Raw genomic sequence first — 20,096 nt, forward strand, 5'->3', positions numbered from 1 at the left:
ATGTGGTCCAATGCAGACACCATCCATAGAGGGGCATCTTTATTTCGTCACAATCATTGATGACTACTCCAGGTTTGCTTGGCTTTACCCCTTGAAAGCAAAAGCAAAGGTGTTTACATGCTTTCGACACTTTGTAACGATGGCTGAAAATATGTGTGGATGTAAAGTCCAAACACTCCGCTCAGATAGAGGTGGAGAATACATGTCAAAAGCATTCAAGGATTATATGCTTCAAAAGGGCATCAAACACCAATGCAATGTGCCTTATACACCACAGTAGAATGGTGTAGCTGAGAGGAAAAATAGATCTCTCATGGAGATGGCAAGATGGTGGGTGAAAGCACAAAAGTTGCCTCACAATTTTTGGATGGAAGCTATAATGTGTGCAACTCACGTGTTGAACAAGTGTCTAACAAAAGCTTTGAAAACCATAACACCATTTGAAGCTTGGTATAGCCAAAAGCCAAAAGTAGATTATATGCGTACATTTGGGTGTTTGGCATATGCACATGTGCCAGAACAACTCAGAACAAAGCTAGATGATAAAGCAATAAAATGCATTTTTTGTGGGCTACAACAATGAGAGCAAAGAATACCGTCTTTATAATCGAGCAACACGCCCGATTTTTGTCAGTAGAGATGTGGTATTTGCTAAAAATTCAGTTCAGCCCATGTACAGCTTGTATAAAAGTAATGATACAGGCATATACAGGACATGTTTGATGGGCTGTTACCCATTGCAATTAGGGGGGATTCAGATTAGCCAACCCCTACACAAGAAAATCCTCATGTAGAACACGTGGAACAGCCAGCAATTCATCCCCCTTCTATGGAAGACGTTGAAGATCTTGTCAAGAAAGAACAAACAGCCATAAACACAGCCAAGTCGGTGCCAAGATGGTTGCTAAAAATGTTGCAAGATAGCAAACTTGCAGCTCCACTAACAGGTAGAACAAGGGCTAGTTCCAGCCATGAATTGAATATGCATCATGGGGAGTCTGCATTAGCCATGGGTGGTCTCTTTGATTCAGAAGAGCCTTCTTCTTATGAAGAAGCACAAGATAATGAGCACTGGGTGCAAGCCATGCAGGATGAAATCTCTTCTATCATGAAGAACAATACTTGGGATCTTGTGGACTTGCCGAAAGGCAAGAATGTCATTGGAACAAAGTGGGTGTATGAAGTCAAAAGGAAGTATGATGGTAAAGTTGACAAGTACAAAGCAAGACTTGTGGCTAAAGGCTATTCTCAAAAAAAGGAATAAATTATGAGGAGACTTTAGCTCCTACTTGAAGGATGACTACAATCCAATTAGTGATTGCTTTGGTTGCACATAAAGGATGGAGAGTGCATCAATTGGACATCAAAACTGCATTCTTAAATGGGGATTTACAAGAGGAAGTATATGTAAATCAGCCCATTGGTTTTGTAGTTCCTGGTGAGGAACATAAAGTATGCAGGTTACACAAAGCATTGTATAGGTTAAAGAAAGCTCCAAGAGCTTGGTACGATAAAATACATGCTCATCTAACCAGCTAAGGTTATGTGAATAGTCCAACCGAAAGCACGTTGTATGTGAAGAAAACTAGTGCCAATATTCTCATAGTCATCTTGTATGTAGATGACATGCTCATAACACGGACTAGCAAATAACAAATTTCAGATTTCAAGGTTGATTTGAAAGCTGAATTTGATATGTCAGATTTGGGGCCTTTACACTACTATCTTGGCGTACAGTTTATGCATAGAGATGATGGCATTGTTATGCAACAAACTAAGTACATAAAAAGTTTGCTAAAAAGGTTTCACATGGAAGAATGTAAGCCAATTTCTACTCCAGTCGAACCAAGTGTACGGCTTACTATGCATGATATTGGTGAGCCTTTTGAGGCCGGCATTTACAGCCAGGCAGTGGGATGCCTCATTACCGCAGTCAAACGCATTTTCCATTATCTTCAAGGTACCCTGGATCTTGGTTTACTCTATCCCAAGGGGGGCAGCTTGCAGCTTTATGCATACAGTGATTCAAATTGGGTTGGTGATTATGATACCAAGCAATCCACAAGTGGGAACTATTTTTTTCTTGGCAATTCATGCATATCTTGGTTGAGCAAAAAGCAACCCACTGTTGCCACATCTACTTGCGAGGTTGAGTAGAGGGCAATCTTCACAACTACAGTAGATTGTGTATGGTTGAGGAGATTATTGGCTGATCTTCGTGAGTGTCAGCAGACACCAACCACCACTCATTGATAGCCAAAGTGCTATGGCCGTGGCACAAAATCTCGTATTTGATGCACGTACCAAGCACATTGAGATTCATTATCACTATGTCAGAGAGAGGTTACATGCAGGGGAGATCAGTTTATCTAACTGCCCCAAACAGGATAATGTTGCAAATCTATTCACAAAGGCTTTACCTCGAGAGAAGTTTGAAGCTTTTCGCAAAGCTGTGGACTTACTCTCATACAGAGAGTGATCTGCTACCTTGTACAAGTTCACACTTACACTACAGGGGGGATTTGTAGGCATATGCTCACTTGTAGTAGTGCTAAGCTAACCCTAATCTGCAAGAAACCCTACTGTGTGTGAGTGTGTGAGTCCTAACAAAAGGCACATCCCATTGGATTTGCATGAATAAACCATAAACATAGGCACATCCCGTGCTCTGTCTTGGGGAAGACCCCGCTTGGTTCTGGCCCTTGCCACCGACAGTAGTAACTGCCTTCAACACTATGGGCTGGGAAGTCTTGGGCCTTCCACCGTTGTACTTCATCTCGGCACTTTACGCTAGTGCTAGTGCCTGTTCGAAGATTGGTGATTCAAACATAGGCATATCCCATTGGATTTGCATGAATAAACCATATAGGAATATCCCATTGGATTTGCATGCACGTCTGCTTCATGCAGCCGAGGCCGGCAGCAATCTCGAGGCCCGCGAGGGTAGCTTCGTGGCGGTATGGGACGTCACGAGGTAGAGATTGGTCGGTACGTCCATCTAGTTAGCTCAGCTCGTGGCTCGGTGGGAACAGCCAAGTCTTGTGGGCTTGCCCACGGCTGTCGTGGTTGGGAGGTGAGTCAGGCCTGCACCCCCTTCTTGTTTGTTTGGTTTATTCGCAGGTTTCGAGTCTTGTACCAGAAGCGTTCTACGAGGAGATCCTATGGGGATTTGACACCCATAGACAAAGCTCGTGCTCGTGCTTGTGTAGGACTCTACCTTCCTATGAGGCAAAGTCCTACCAGAGTCCATCTCCTGACCTAACCCGGTGCCCGTGCATCCGGCTGGAAGCCTAATAAATGCCTAGTACACCTCTACATCATTGTAGAGGGTTACAAATGTGCGGGACATGCACACTTGACCATGACCCTCTACAATGGATATCTGGCCAGCTTGTCCTGGATAAGGGCTCACAAAGGACCACTTACCACTCTTAAGACTTGCACCTGTTGTTCACATATGGCCACGTGGCATCCAAGAGTGCGATCCATGTGAAACTCGGTGTTAGTGTTCAAGTCAAGAATGGGTCCACATCCTGGAAACTGCAGCTTAGATGGACAGGTCCCATATCAGATAACCATAAGACTAGGGCAAGGCACGTTCAACCTGACTTTACCAGATGGCATGCCACTACCAAAAGTGGTCAATGGATTCAGCCTGAAGCCATATCATGGGCCAGTCATCAAGAATCCGACAGTGGGAGTGTACCATGCAAGGGTAGAAAGCACATGCGAGCAAAAAGTGAGTTAAAAATAGATGGCCCACAAAGTGATGATGTGGCAAAACTTTTTCTATTTCCAGCATTTCTGATGTGGAGAAGGCAAACAATATGTTCACATGTAGGCGTAAGCGCGATGATTGCAGGATGCCTGGACTGCCGCACCCTCATCATGAAGGAAGTATACATGGGCTTCAATCCCTTCACCAGAGTTACTACCCACTCCGCACGCACGTCACATCAAGCAAGCACAACAGTTCAAAATCAACGTGCAAGGTAAAAATCTGTTTCAAATTCTTTCTCTGCACAATAGCTCACTTCACTTGCGCGCTCACTCTCCTGCTCTTGCAAAAGATTTCACCGCCTCTTGTAGCTGTAAAACATGGTGACAGGCAAGCTCATCGAGTTTGACCCATCAGTCATGGCTGGACCCTAACCAATCAGCCATGGCTGGAAGAGACTGGCCTGATCGACTCAGCTCGATAATATTGGAAAAACTTGCAAGATAATCTAGAGGCAGAGGAACAACTGGTGGCACTGGCCAAAAACAACAAAATGCAGACTGCTGGAAGAAAGACGGTGCCTGTCGGTGAGGAGACGGTTGCAAATGCCCTATATCTTCCATCTGAGGGCATCACCATTGCAGATGCATCAAAAGCAAATATAGCCTCAGGGCTGAAGAAGGTAGGCAGGGAGTACTCTGTCTCCACAACAGAAAGCCAAACTCGCTAAAACAAGTTTTATGCTAAAAACAAATGAGGTTTTACCTAGACATGGTATGTCTCCTAGCAAAAAATGCCAACATGAACAAATCAAATTACAATTTGCTGAAGGCAGCAAAAACGGGGCAGAAGGTTAATTGGGCAGCAATTGTCTCAAGAAACATGGTGACTTAAGCCCAAAAAAATAGCTTCCTAAGGACACTCTGAAGGCGATTACACAGCTCAGAAGCCTAGAGCAGTCTGATGAAGAGGAAGGAGGAGGAGACAAAAAGCACACAACACAACCTGGAGAAGAGAGAGGAGTCTAAGAGACAAAAGCAACAAAAGCTCTCAAAGGCCCAACCCTCCACTCCTCAAGTGCAAAAGAGGCAGCAAAACCCCAACCCCTCTGCTGGCAAAGGATTATTTGACTGGATGCAGAATGTTATTACACACAAACCAAAAAGAACCAAGCTGCAGGACAATAGAAGGCTCAAATGGCAGATATTGGAAAGCATGTCCTACAGCAGGTTCTCCGACCTGAAAAGAAGGCTCAAATGGCAGATATTGGAAAGCATGTCCTACAACAGGTTCTCCGACCTGAAAAGCAGCAGGAACGGAAGAAGCAAGTGGTGAATCCGCTCCCCACCTGCGTGAAGTGCAACATGCCCTAGGATGTATGCAAATGCAGCATGAGTAGCTCAAGCGCACCCACAGCCCTGATAAATCCAACTGCCAATTTAGCATTCCAACAACGGACGCAGCAAGACAACCTTGGAGAGGCATCTCAGGCTGTGATGCAAGCCCTACAGATGGTCACAAATACAATTTTGGAACACTTCGAAAGTGCAGACAAGATAGCTCGTATCCACAACTTGGAGAAGCAGGTTCAGCTGCTCAAGAGAAAAGGAGACGAAGCAAAAGCAAAGGCTGCAGAGACAGCAACTCAAAGGAAAGACTTTTTAAAACTGCAGCAGAGAGTAACAGAATTGGAAAAAAGATAAGAAGACCAAATCAACAAGAAAAATGAGTTGGAAGCTGTTGTTTATGAACTTAAGGACACAAATACTGAGCTCCACAACTAAGAGACGTCGAAACGCAGATGGTAGGGTATGCAGACAGAGCAACAAAAATATTTGACCATGCTACAAAGATGTAGAACAAGCAAAAGAAGCAGCACAAGAGAATTGTTCACCACTAAGGGCAAACTGCAAATCCAAGAGGCGCAGTATAAAGACGAAGAAATCGATGTAGTGCAGCTGCTTGTGGAGATGATGCAGGTGTGGGAACAAGAAATCACAAAGACACAGCGAGCATGCTGGGAGGAGAACATAAAGCTAATCAAGGTCTACCTCCTCCCACATGCAAGCCATTTCTCATGCCACCACAACAAGACAAAGACAAGCATGTCGGAGGATCCGGAGAATCCAAGAGATCAGTTGCACAGCCATCACGTAGTCAGCAGCACCAACAAGCAACCAACGGATCTGGTGGTGAGCAAACAAAAAACAAACCACCAAGTGGAAACCAAACTCTGCAAGAGCTACAAGCACAAATCCAAAATCTGCGTCAGAGCCTGGAGGCAGAAAAAGAAAAAGACAAGAAGAGCAATTGCCACAGGCAAATCTTTAATGCGACCATAGGAAGATAAAGGAAAAGAAATAGTGCTCATATCAGCATCAGCACTCAACAATATGACTCCATTGCAAATAAGCTATCATATTAGAGTAATAACGCAGCAAGTGGAAATCACAAGGAACGAAAACACTGCACGACAAGCAGAACATGAAAATCTCAAACATGAGTAAGGCAGCCTCCAAGCAAAACATCAGAAAGCATTCAAACAAGTGGATAAGCTAACTACAAATAATTTTCAGCTATCCAACAAAGTGGAGGAGCTACAAGGCGTGAAGTCACCAACAACCCGCAAAAAAGAAAAAGGGAAGAAAGGCAGCAAAGCAGCAGAAGAGGGCAAAGCAGAGACAATCGCAGCGCAGAAGCTACAAGAACTCCGAACACTAAAGAAGAGCAATCAGGAGCTACAAAAACAGGTGCAAGAAATGCAACAGACTGTGGAGAATAAGACCAAGGAAGCTGTCGAGCTATCCAGCTGTAGTGGATAAGACCAAGAAAGCAGCTAGAATAAAAGCAATCCGCAAAGAACCCATACGAATGTGCAGGCACTGCAGAGGAAAGAGTCTGAAGCAGAAGAGGATAACAAGGCAACAGATATCGTGTGTCCTATCATCAGAGATGTAGAAAACTGCTTGCTTCTTGGCTCTCCCTTCTCTTGCAAATCACACACGCCACTGCTGAAACATGATGACTTCGAATAAGGGTGAAGCAACTAGAAAGCGTTCGGATGAAAATGTAGGCACATCTGCTCGATGCCAATGAAAAGATCAAGAAACTGACATCTGCCTAGACACTAAAAATAAAAATATGTTTGCACAACCCTTGCCAATGGATGCACATGTGAAGGAGCTTCGGCAGAAAATCCTACTACAGATGCATGCAGATATGCAAAATGAAAAGGTAAACACAAGCTCAAGATTGATGTTGCAAAGAAACAATTTGAACTATGCACCTCAATGTCTGACAAGGCTAGCGAAGAATTATGATAAAGACAATTTGCAAATGCCAATAAACAGAGAAAAGGTGCAAAAGTTTATTCAAATGTACAAACCCTCAAATCTTGCACAGCAAGGTGCAACATTAGCACAAACCCACCCTAGCAATTCCTTGCAATCCGGCAGTCACATCTTGTGACTAGCACAGGACAATGCTTCGGGTTCAGGAAGTAGCACTGCTTTTGCAGTAAAGGAAGGGACTACTTTTGCATCGGATGGTGGTTGCCCAACCTTGAAAGAACGCGGAGCGCTAAGCGAACGGAGGCGCAGCATGCGGAAGACGGCCATCATCCGGCGGGGCACCCGAACATCCAATGACACCACCAATAAAGGTGGGGGATAAGGGGAGACCAAGGGCTATTTAGCCCTATATAGAGGAGTCAATTAGACCCCAACCCACTACGTGGGATAGTACACTACTACATGGTAGCGTGAGGAGCAGGAGGGCAATAATCTATTCCAACACCCCTCTGAATGCAAAACCCAAAGCCAAGCAAGAGCCGACAAGGCTTTGATACCATGAAAGAATGTGTACCACGTGTAGAGTGGAGGCACAGCACACAGACCGAGGCCAACAACCAGCCGGATCCCCCCCCCAACCAGAAGATCCCATGAGCCACCATAAATGTGGGGGATAAGGAGAGACCAAGGGCTATTTAGCCCTATATAGAAGAGTCAATTAAACCCCAACCAACTATGTGGAATATTACACTACCACATAGCAACGTGAGGAGCAAGAGGGCAAGAATCCATTCCAACAAACCTTACTAGATGAGGAGGATTAACAAACATCAGACCCCTGTGTAACATGCAATGGAATTATGCGTAATGAAGGATCCTGTCACACAAAGTCTCACACCTTCTTTATCCTGAGTTTCGAAAGTCTTTAGCAATCCACTTTATCACTTCAAACTTTACGCGATGAGAAATGAAATGAAATGAAATGTTATATTAACGTCTTCAAAAGGCCATAATGACCTCATCATGGTGGATCTGATACAATGTCTGGATTAAAAAACCCAGAAAATGAAAATAAAAGATGATACTACTGGCACCTAGAAAATGAAACTGGAACTGGAAGGTAAACAGAAACCCTTATAGGGTGTGAATATAGTGAGGGGGGGGGTACGCTATGGAGGTGAGTGGAATATAGTGAGGGGATACAATATCATGTGGGACGGAGGGGTACACTATGGAGGTGCCTCCATCTCATAATATGTGCCGCATCGGACGCTGGCGGATCTCCTCAATATCCTCTGTGGTCAGCACCCTGACTGGGTGTCCCGCATGCCTCATAAGAATAATCCGAATCCGCCGCTGCAACCTCCGTCTATGCTAGAATGCCCTCCTCCGTAGTCGTGGGCGTCTGGACCACCCAAGCTCAATCGCACGATCAATCAGTGTACCTCTGGTGTGGGCGGTATCCATGTCCTGCTGCTGCTGCTGTGGTCCATCTGGCGCAGTGATGGCTGGACTAAAGAAGTCTGTAATGTGCCTCTGAGTCTGGCTCTCTGTGTGCCTAAGCAGGCTATTTCTACGTCTCCGCAGCTCAAGCAAGAACAATCCCAAACACCTCTGGTCCTGGTACCCCATGACTCTGGAAAGTGGTCCAAAACCCTCTCTGAAACAGTGGAAACGACCACGTATCTCATAGTATGCAGTACAATGGCATATATAATGCAGCTCTGTCTCTGGCTCCCCATGGCATACTCGGCATATCCTGGCCTCAGCTGGTATACCTCTATATCGGCCAATCTCAATCTCAAGCTGGTGTGAGGATGTGCGAATCTGACCAATAGCACATCGTACTGCATGAGACAAGTGTACATCCATGTAATTGGGTCTGATCACAAAACCATCTGCTCTCTGTAGAAAGCCATCTTCGTGCCCAGCTCCTCAGTCGGCTGTATCCATGTCCTCCTAATGTCCAGCTGAACTAAATCCTGACGGATGAGTCTGGTAATCTCTGTCCGTGTGAGAGTGAGAGAGGGTGCCTCCAGAGAATACTGGAAGGGAGGCAATCTGTCCATGCTAAAACCATGTGCCTGGAACCAAGATGTCATCTGTCCATACCAACAAGCCGTGTCTCCCTGTAAAGCTAACTGTCGGGAGGACTCCAAGGCGAGGCGTGCATATCTGTCTCGGGGGAGATCCCACAAGCCATGTATGTGGGAGACTGATCTCGTAAGAGCCTCAATCACCAGAGGGGCAGCCACCAGCTCTGCTCGAATAATCTCATGAGGTACCACGGCCTTGGCTCTAATAATCCTAGCAATCATAGATACCAAAGGCCTCTCCATACCTCTCCACCCGCCTGCGCTGTGATGGCCCACTGAAGGTCCCCATATCTGCACTCCATAAAGCATAGCTGATGTCACTAGAGTGTCAAAAAGCCAAAGTTTCGTTCGAGGTTCCTGAAACTGAACCTGCGAACACATCCTCTCCAAACCACCCAGGGTTGCATGTGCTCTAGTCAATCTAGTCTCTGCTGCTCTCCTCATCGAAAACACTGACCCACTGAATACTACCCCAAGATATGTATATGCATCTGTATACTCCACAATCTCCTGCCCATATGTAAATGTGGAAGCTGATCGCCTAACCCGCTGTGGTGTGGTGTTAAACACCATAACCTTGGTTTTGCCAAGGTTGACAGACAATCCACTATCATGTGCAAACTCATGTAAAGCATCCAGATGACGCTGCATACCCTCAGGGGAGTCAGAGATCAACACAATATCATCAGCATATAACAATAGTGGGATCCATGTACCTGCTAGCTGGGCTCCTCTGTCTCCCAATCTCTCAATGTAGTCAGAAGCCTCATCCACATACATACCAAACAATGAAGGAGATAACGGGCAACCTTGCTTCACTCCTATAGTGGAGTGAACCAAAGTAGAGACCCCCTCTGGGGTGCGTACCTGTCCTGCAACTAATCTATATAAAGCCATAATCTCCCATATGAGCTCTGTGGGTACCCCCATCTCCTGTAATCGCCTCATCAATCTGGCTCTAGGCACTGTATCAAATGCTTTGCGGAAGTCCACAAAGCTACAATAAATCCGTCGCCCATGCGACCTGCCCTCCTCAATAATGGCCCGCAGAGTCAAGATGTGGTCAAGAGTAGAGAAACCTCTCCTGAACCCTGCCTGTCCCTCTGCTCGAATGCCCTCTCTCTCTGCCCATCTACTCAACTGCTGCTCAAGAATGGATGCATACAATCGTGCTAGTGTGTGACCAATCATAATAGTGCGATAATTCCCTGGCTCCATAGGGTCCCCTGACTTGAAGATAGGCACGATGGTGGACCTACTCCAAGTCTCGGGTAAGCCTTCGCACATAGCACGATTGAACATCACTGCTAGAAGCGCTGCCAACATGTCTCTCGCATGAATAAAGTGCTCAGCGACCAATCCATCATGATCATATGCTCTCCCAGTCTTCATCCTATCAATGGCCTTCCTTACCGTCTCTGCGGTAAAGAAAGTACATGTCTGTGGGCATGGTGCTGGCGGGTCAAGAAAAGGTGTCTGTCCAGGAACTGTATATAGAGATGCTACATAACTACCCCAGACCTCTGTAGAAGTGATGGCCAAAGCAGGGGAGGACTCATGAAACAGATGCCAAGCCTCCCTCGAATCCTGGCTTAAGAACAGCTGGTATAATTCCTGCTCTAGCTGAGCAAGGAAGGCCCGCTTCTTCCTTCGCACAAGGCGTCGGAAGGCAATACGTGACTGTCGGTGAGTAGTGACTCCCAAAGCAACCTCCCGCTGCAGTCGGGCCCTCTGCACTCGTCATCATACCAGCTGTTCTGGGGCATACATCCAGAACGCTGTCTCTGTCCAGGCTGAGTATGTGGATATGCCTCTCTCGCTGCATCCTGTAAAGTCTCTGTCAATATATGGGTCAACTCCTCCAAAGGTCTCCCTGGCTCCTCTGTGTACAGACGTCTGTAAATCCCATCTATGTAGACAGCATCAGTCTCTGAGGTAAAAGTATATCGAGAGAGAGAGAGAGAGAGAGAGAGAGAGAAAGAGAGAGAGAGAGATCTATACACCTTATTGGGTTCCTTACCCACTGAAGGGCCCCCTCCTATTCCTAGGAGTATTTGCTTTATTATCTTTAAAGAGAATGAATGAGGACTGACTTTGGACTGTAGATAAGCCAAACGCAAGACCTTTGAAAAACCAAGAGTCATGCTGAACTGTACACGGCTGTAGAAGCACCAATGATGACCGATCTCAAGCCTATGCACTCTTCCAATGGAATGTAGGAAGGCTGCAAATTTGAGGCTGAGAGAAGGGGCTGATAAGGACTGTTCTAGGCTGTGTGTATATGCTGAAAATGAATGAATGAATGTGTTTTACCTTCACCAATAGGGTTGTAGCAAAACGATGATATGTATGGATGCTGAATTCTGCATGAAGGCTGAAAACGCAGGTTTTGAATCGCTTCTTCCTTGGCTGAAAACGCAGGTTTTGAATCGCTTCTTCCTTGGCTGAATATGGGCTGATGCGTTTCCTGAAATATGCTCTATATGCTCAAGCGATGAAGCTCCAAGTGGCTGACGACTGAAACGCTTGAGGGCTGATGATTATGAGATGGAATGAATGATGCAAGGCTAAGCTATTTATATGCTCCTCATGTGCTGGTTGGCTGACTGAAAGCTGGCCGACTACAACACAACTTGCATAAATGGATAATGTTGGTAATAATATGGTAAAAATGCCAGATAAATGCTGTAAAAAATGCTATAAAATATGGTAAAAATACTGGATGATATTCAAGGCTTATGCAATGGTCTAGGTGGTATGCATATAGGATGAATGTTATGCAAACCCTAAGGCTTCTACTGACTTCTATATGTAAGAATGATTCTCTCCAAGTGGGTTAAGGGAACTTTGACTAACTGACTCACTCTCTAAGGCTGAGGAATGACCTACGTAGCTCGTGCCTGACATATCTTAGACTAAGGATTACAATGGGGTCTCGGCGTACGACAAATATCAAATCCTAAAGGGTTCTACTGTTGTACACTGTTGCATTGATGATGAGCCATCTTGTCACCATGCACCACAGTGCAAAGTGCATGTGACACCCTGGACAGTATTTCAAATGGAAGCAAAGTTTTATGTCCAGTGTCTGCTTATAAGAGTCTACACCCATCCGTTTGATCATATCAAAGGATCTACAACCCAAGGCAGTCTAAGAAGCAGCGCAAAAGCAATAGCCGCCCATGAAGTGGAGTGGTAACGTAGAGAAAGGAGAGGCATTGAAACTTGCAAGTGCAATGACACCACCTCCATCCATGTACCAATCATTTCTCCAACAAGGACAAAAGGATGTTAAAGAGAGCCACCGCGCTTGCCATGTGTTGATATGTGGGATCCACCTTTACCCGAAGTACTGCGTACCTCATGAAGGTGGTTGGACCACCGCCCACCCTTAACAAATTCCAGCAATGCCAATCCATAGCCACATGGCCAACCACAAAGTTAGTCTGGAGTATAGTCAAGTGTCCTTAGTGGTGTGAACACCCTCTTACTTGGGTCAAAAGATAAGGCTTGGTGCCTATAAAAGCATGTATTTGGGTGGATTCATTATCATAGTGAATATCATTTGAGTTGTGCAAACTTGCTCTCTTGGCTTTAGTATCACTCTTCCGCTCTCTCCTGTTAGAAGTCATCTCCTATCTTTATCTAGACACCAGGGCCTTTGTTGTGGGTGTGCCCACCCTTGTAGGTGTTTTTCTCATTTTTCCTCACTCCCCATATTTTTCCCATTTATCTGTGGCTTGGGGGGGCAGTCCTGAGCTGGCAGGCATATACATCTTCTGACCGACTGTTCCCGACTGCAATGCAGAGCTGGCCGACTCATGTTTGCTGGCCGACTGGTCTATGTGGCAGGTCGTGGAGATTTATTACCTGTCGGCTGCCTTTGGAGCAGGCCAACTGCTACTTGGGGGCCATATAAAATGGCCCCACACCCCTTGCCATTTATTGTCTTGTAGTATCTTGTATATTCCGGGATCTTGTGTATATAGAGCAAAGTTACACGCCTCTATCTCTCTCCTTCTCTTGTGCTGTTTTTCTACACTGTTCTTGCTCAAGTGTTTCCAGATTTTGTCATCATCTTCGCTACGTATTCTGACATGGTATCAGAGCCCTAGGCTCTTGATAGTTCTTGGGAGTTGTGTGAGCAAGAGGGGGACTGTTGCATTGCTGATTGGTGGACAGTTCGGGACAGTTCGGGAAGAGGAGAAGCAAGAGGACAACGGGCTGATTTGCTGGACAGCCACTTGCAGGTTAAGTTCTTCTTTGTTCCCACCCACCCACCCTTTTTCAGTTACATCCCCACAATGGCAGATCTGCTTGAGATGGCTGAGAGACATGTGAAGATCCCCCCACGTTCCCAATGGACCGTCAGTTGGACGGGAACAACTACGGCATATGGAAGGTTATGATGGAATCTGTTCTGGAGTCATACGACCTTGTTGATTTCATCGTTGCTGGGGTTCCACGGCCGGAAGTAGAGAAAGGGGAGTTACCGTCGATTCGTAAGGACCGAGAGGCACAAGCACACTTGTGGGATCGTGTCAACGCCAGGGTCCACTCATTTATTTTCCTCAATTGCACACCACATGTAATCAATCATGTAAAGCATATGACGCTGGCTAGAGGTATATGGCAACATTTGGCTTCTCTTTACAACAGGGTATCATCCATGAAGAGGATTTCCTTGGAAGTACACATGCGGGTTATGAGCCTTGCAAAGTCGTCAACGATGCAGAAGCATATTAACAAGCTGCATGGTCTTCAACAAGAAGTTCTTCAGGCTGGGAAGGAGATATCATCGGAGGATATGGCCATAACGTTGCTGTCGCATGTGCCCTCTCAGTACTCAACATTTTACTCGTCTTTGATTACCAGTGGCAGGCTTAGCACCATCACGTGGGAGGAGCTTGTGCCCATGGTCTTGGACCAGGAGGAAAGATTCTCGAACCCTCCACAGGGCGGAGGTTCGGAGGCCTTAACTGGCCAACGGTCGAATGGCCGTAACAAGGACAAAGGGAAGGCTTCACCGGAGAATTCTGAGAAGAAGTTCGACGCTGACCGCGAGAAACTGAAGGCAGAGAGGACCTGTAATGATTGTGGCCAGAAAGGCCACTATTAGAGGCAGTGTCTCAAGCAGAACACCGAGAACGGTGAAGAATCCTCGGCAGCAATCGTGAAGACTCCAGCATTAGTGCACCTGGAGGTTATGGACACCGATGTTTCATTTTCTTTAGGCAGGGAGGAGGTTGGAGAACTCGCCGCTACGGATACTCGGGAGTGAATTCTAGACAGTGGTGCTTCCAGGCACATGACTCCTTCCCGTTCAGATTTACATGATCTCTGCAAGTATTCTGGTCACATTCTTACTGGGGATACATCCACAATCCCAGTTCACAGTGAGGGCAGGTTGGAGATAGTTCCGGATGGCAGAGGGGGGAAGCATTCCTCCCAGGTGTTGTATGTTCCGTCACTTAGTCTTCATCTGTTGTGAGTACATCATGTTTGCAAGATTGGCGTATGGGTGGCGTTTGATGAGCATTTTGTTGCTCTCCGGAAGAACAATGCAACAGGCCAGGTAGTTTGGAAAGGCGGAGTGGAGAATGGAGTTTACAAGCTTTCAGCATTCTCTCCCAGGTCCTCAGTTTTGTGATGAGTGGCAATCTAGTAATGGCCACTTAGGTGTGGATACGCTGCAGGTGCAGGCTTTCTCGGACCAGATGGTGGATAGCTTGCCAGTTAATGGCAGCACTTGGCAGGAACTTTCCAGTACTGATGTTGGTAGTTCTTGTGTTCGTCAATCAAAGGAAACTTTACAAGTACCCTATGCTCTGATGTCTCGTAGTTTTCGGGACAAAGAAACTCCTGTAGATGAGGCTGTTCTTTCCCCAGGAACCTCTTGGAAAGCCAGGTAGGTGGCAGTTGATTACTTGCAGAAGGAGGTGGATTCTCCTGGCTGGTTCCGGATTCAGAGGGGGTGATTGATAGGTATCAGAAGGCCTTGCATGGTCTTCAGCAGGTTTCCAGGACTTGGCTTCCCACCGTAACAAGTGTTGATCCTTGTGAGCAGTGTGATGCCTCTTTGACTCGGAAGCAGAATGGTTCATTGATTTGGTTGATGGACACTAGATTGGACGTGAGCTTCCTGATGAGGCTGTTGAGCTCTTGTTTGCAAATGACTCTTTGGGAGGCAGGATTACGTATCTTGTGGTTTCTACAGCATGCGAAGGATCATGGACTCTTTTACACAGGAGGGGGATTGATGGATGGAGTCTGACTCCACGGATGGAGTGACTCAGTTTGGGGAGGAGATTTAGACACGAGGAGTTCTACTTCAGGCCCAGGAGCAGTTTTATGGAGCAGTAAAAGAGGCAGTCATCTTTTGCCTTGTCGACGACAACAACAAAGTACCGGGCTGCTTGTGAGGTGGTGAGGTTGCAAAGGATGCATGGCAGGATTGGGCTTCCACTAGAGGAACCCATGGTCATCCAGAGGCACTTTGTTTGTGAAAAGATTGTTGCAGATGACATCTTGCTAGAGTTCTGTTCGACGGAGAACAGTACTGTGGACCTCTTCACGAAGTCGCTATCTCAGGATTTGCTCAGGCGGCACCCCAGCTCCCTGTGGTTGGTTTCACAGCCAGGAGCTGAGAGGGGGTGTTAGAAGTCATCTCTTGTCTTTATCTAGACACCAAGGCCTTTGCTGTGGGTGTGCCCGCCCTTGTAGGTGTTTTTCTCATTTTTCCTCACTCCCCATATTTTTCCCATTTATTTGTGGCTTGGGGGGGCAGTCCTTAGCTGGCAGGCGCATACATCTTCTGACCGACTGTACCCGACTATAGTACAGAGCTAGCCGACTCATGTTTGCTGGCCAACTGATCTATGTGGCAGGTCATGGAGATTTTGTACCTGTCGGCTGCCTTTCGAGTAGGCCAACTGCTACTTGGGGGCCATATAAAATGGCCCCACCCCCCTTGCCATTTATTGTCTTGTAGTATCTTGTATATTCCGGGATCTTGTGTATATAGAGCAGAGTTACACGCCTCTATCTCTCTCCTTCTCTTGTGCTGTTTTTCTGCACTGCTCTTGCTCAAGTGTTTCCAGATTTTGTCATATTTCATCCTCCATAGCTGCATGTGTGATCTTCTACGATATCTAATATGGTACCACAGCTCCATGAATCTTTCTCCATCTCATGTTGGAATCTCTGCATTTTTAGGGTTTTTGCACTTTAGGGTTTCTGTGTTTTCTATGCTGCCCAGTCCAGCTGCCTATTCCCTTGCATTTTTCTCTTTGTCTGCTATTCAGCCCACTGTCCAGCAGCATATACAGCCCTTAACACAAGCATATACGAGGTCACTCAAGCTGTCCACAGCAGCAGGCTGAACTTAACACAGCCATTCATGGTGCTACAAGGAAGGAAAATGCCAGGTTAAACCTTGTCCTCGGTGCGTTTTGTCTTGCTGATCATTGATACGTTTTGCCCTCCTGAAGAGCAGCATTTTCTGCCTGAGCCGCCGCAGTTGCACCTATCATTCTGGGCAGCTTCTCCACTTCCAGCTACACCCTCTCCACAAGACGACGGCTTGCTCACTTGTGCATTTTTTTTTTCTTTGGTGCCTTTGCCTTACCACTGGTCAGATCTGTGGCTGCATTTTCGGGGATCTTGCTCTTCTGCGCCATCAATAGAGCCGTGCCTCCAGAACATCCTTTTAGATGCATTTTTGGGGAAGCATCTCCTTTGGCTGCCTCCTCTAAAACCTCTTGCATATGACAGTAAGGTAATAAGTGCTCATATCATTAATATTTTGAGATAAAGTATCATGGAGGAGCTTATCCTTTCCCTTGAATCCTCTGCCCTAGCTAAAATGCCTAAAAAGATTGCAACCGTCATTACATCATCGACATTCTTGAAGGAATGCACAACGGAAGATGGGAAAGTGGAAACACATGAGAGAGAGAGAGAGAGAGAGAGAGAGAGAGAGAGAGAGAGAGAGAGAAACGCAGGTGGATACCTGCTCTCAATATCAACCAACAAGATGAACATGTTGGTACAAGTCCTGCGCAGGAGGGGGAAGATCACCTCGTATGTGAGGGACTGCAGCAAGCCACAACGCAAAGGCACAAGCCATATATGAAAGAAAGAGTAAACACAGGTTGTAGGCAAAAGCACAAACTGTAGAAAGCTATGAACGGTTGATTATCGTTGAAGATGAGCACGAGGGAAGCCCGTAGGTGCTTACAAGCATAAGAGACTGTTGCAACAGCCCATGACCTCCAGCAGATATGCAAGAATGAAATGGGAACTAATGAGAAGGAGGTGATCCCTTATATATGTCCCATATGAGCTGGTCGGCCAGCTGTAGGAGGCTAACAATAGTCATGGAGCATAAATATGCCTAAATAGCCTAAGAAAGGCTCATAAAATGCAGGAAAAATCCTAAATAATGTCTGCTAAATATGCTAATGCAAGGCCTCATAAAAATGACCACTACAAGCATGAAAAGGTATATGTAGACCCTCTAGAGATGATATATATTCCAACACCTCCTCTTCACCGCCAGAGGGGTGGTCCAATACCAGCACGCTAAAGTAACACCTCCAAAGTAGCTCTCGGAAGTGGTTTGGTGAAGAGATCAGCCACATTCTCCTTGGTAGGCCAGCCGATCCAATCACGTACAAAATGATAATGCACCTCAATATGCTTGGATCGTCATAGGATTCTAAGCTAGAGTAAAGCACTCTGAGAATCCAAGAAGATGATACCGGGGAAGTGTTGGCATAGCACAAATGCTCCAGAATCCGATGAATCCAAAGTGCCACAATGGAGGAGGGAAGGTAGGATTTACACCCTAAAATCCGGCTCTGATACCATTTGTGGACATTACCATTTGCACATGTGGATGGAAGATATCCATGGTGTGTGTAGAGAGAGAGAAAGAGAGGGAGAGAGAGATGCGGCGAGGCTCAAAGAGAGAGTACTGCACATAAGAAAGAGAATTGCAAGACTCAAAAATGATTTAGATTGATATGATTGAAGTGATATTCACTCACCAAGTATGATGCTTTTGCACGCTTGCAGCCTTATCTTTTGACCCATACAAAAAAATACACACTAATAAGTGCATGCCACATGGCACACTTATCCTATCCACTCATAAGAGTGTGTTCACTCACTACTTACTAACTTAGCATAATTACCCTTTTCTGGGCTGTTCACACACATACATGAAACATTTCATAAAGTTATACAATGTGTGAAACGTTTTGAGACGCGTTTCATGAAATGCCTTGCAACACTGAACTAAAAAATGCCATCAATGATCCTTATTTAGGGAGTTACAAGTCCAAGATTAGAGTGTTTGGAAGCACTAAGACTCTTATCCATTTGGCCCACACAAAATAAAATTGTCGGCTGCATATGCAACATGAAGCCGCAAAGAGGAAAAGGATCAATAGGATGGCATATGGTCAATGAGCACATTGTGGTCTTAAAGACGCAATCTTCTGCTTTTGGTCAAAAGGATCTTGAATTGGGTCTTTAATGTGTAGCATGTGGATGAATAGGATAGCCTCCAAGATTCAAATGTAAATCTTTATCCAAATAGTGAAAAGGCTTTATCCATTATTCAAGACCATAAACAACAATATCTATAAATCCAAGGCATGCATGATGAGAGTGCTTCCCTTTCCATGACATCCAAAAAGACTATGACAATGATTGAAAATAACCATACTCTATGTGCATATATTTGGCATTTCCCACAATCCAAGGCATGCATGATGAGAATGCTGCCTTAATTGGATGATCTGTAAAATAAGGATGTGGAAGGACTCTTTACTAGACCCAAAAAAGAGGCAACTTGATGTCGGCCCTAAATGCCACAAGTTGTGGCGTAAAGATATCCTACATTAGGCTCCTTCATGGCACACCAATGGGCACCAGTAATGCCAAAACTAGCTACCATATACTCCATACCTATCTATGACAATATGCTAGATCCTTAACTATGACATCAACACCGCCTGTGAATAATTCAAAACCATAAAAAACAATACTTTCAGAGTGTAAATATTAGCCTTTCCCATGATTCCCACAACATGCATGATGAGAATCATCTCCTAGCCATGCATGTGCCATCGACACTGCCTTCTCCATCATCATCGCCATCTAACTAGTTATGGTTATGGATTCAAAATGAAGACTAGATTATACGTCAAAGTTAGTGAAGGCAAACCTGTAAGAAGAGCTTGACAAGGCATCCATGTACTCAACTGTGAAGGTAAAGAAGAGGTTGTCACAAGCGAGTTGATAGGCAGAGAGCCGGAAAAGCAGCCCATCCTGCTGGGTGTAGCAACAAACGGATGCATCAAGAGCATGTGGCACTTTCCCCTGGTTGAAAAAACATCAAATAGATAAGGGAAACCTTGATAGAAGGTCGGAGCGCTGTGGAGAGCGGAGGTGGAGCTGCTGCTGCTGCTGCTGCTGCTGCAAGAGTTTTTTGGGTCCTGCTGGCCGACGAATGGAACGCAAGGAGGTGGACGCCGCCTCGCAATACCTCGATAGCCTGAAAGCGCAAGCCCTCGTTGCACTCCCCATAACTCTCCTGCGTCTCTCTCCTCTCTCTCTCTCTTTCAAAGGTCTGCAATAAAACAAGGGCTTTGTAGAGGTTTTAGAGTTCTACCTCTCTCTCATCATTTTTCTCAACTTATCCACTTTTTTTATTTTTAAAAAAAAACTAAAGGGTTTTTCAGAATTTTTTTACATTTTTTCCCAATAAAAAAATTGTACATTTTTTAGCTAAGTTATGAATAACATACAATGAATTTACAAAGTTGCAAAAATAATATCTACCTGTAGTAGGTGTATAGTTTGCAAGTTTTCTATGAACATTGACTCAGTGCAATGTATATAGTTTGTAGGTTTTCTACGAACATTGACTTGGCTGTTATCGGTGCCCATCTCATGTCTTAAATGGAAGATCCATGTCTTTGC

The 20,096-nt window shown here is 45.5% G+C and overlaps 1 protein-coding gene across 6 annotated transcripts in view; it reads right to left on the reverse strand.

The window, feature by feature from the left end:
* LOC147616654 (uncharacterized) overlaps nucleotides 1–19,765 on the reverse strand; it is a 63,079-nt gene extending 43,314 nt beyond the window's left edge. For 4 of the 6 annotated variants that reach the window (XM_086777722.1, XM_086777720.1, XM_086777721.1 and 1 more), the window contains exons 1-2: nucleotides 19,528–19,765; nucleotides 19,339–19,442 (exon numbers count right to left, since the gene is read on the reverse strand). In XM_086777722.1, coding sequence (XP_086633848.1) covers nucleotides 19,339–19,442; nucleotides 19,528–19,700 — 277 coding nt within the window. In that variant the 5' untranslated portion in view covers nucleotides 19,701–19,765. The remainder of the gene's footprint in view (nucleotides 1–19,338; nucleotides 19,443–19,527) is intronic. The other 2 variants (XM_086777724.1, XM_086777723.1) reach the window with 1 other exon arrangement.
* Between the last annotated feature and the right edge of the window lie 331 nt (nucleotides 19,766–20,096).

Source organism: Cibotium barometz, chromosome 38, assembly GCF_041138505.1.
Source record: "Cibotium barometz isolate CiBa-2024 chromosome 38, ASM4113850v1, whole genome shotgun sequence".
Classification (NCBI taxonomy): Eukaryota; Viridiplantae; Streptophyta; class Polypodiopsida; order Cyatheales; family Cibotiaceae; genus Cibotium; species Cibotium barometz.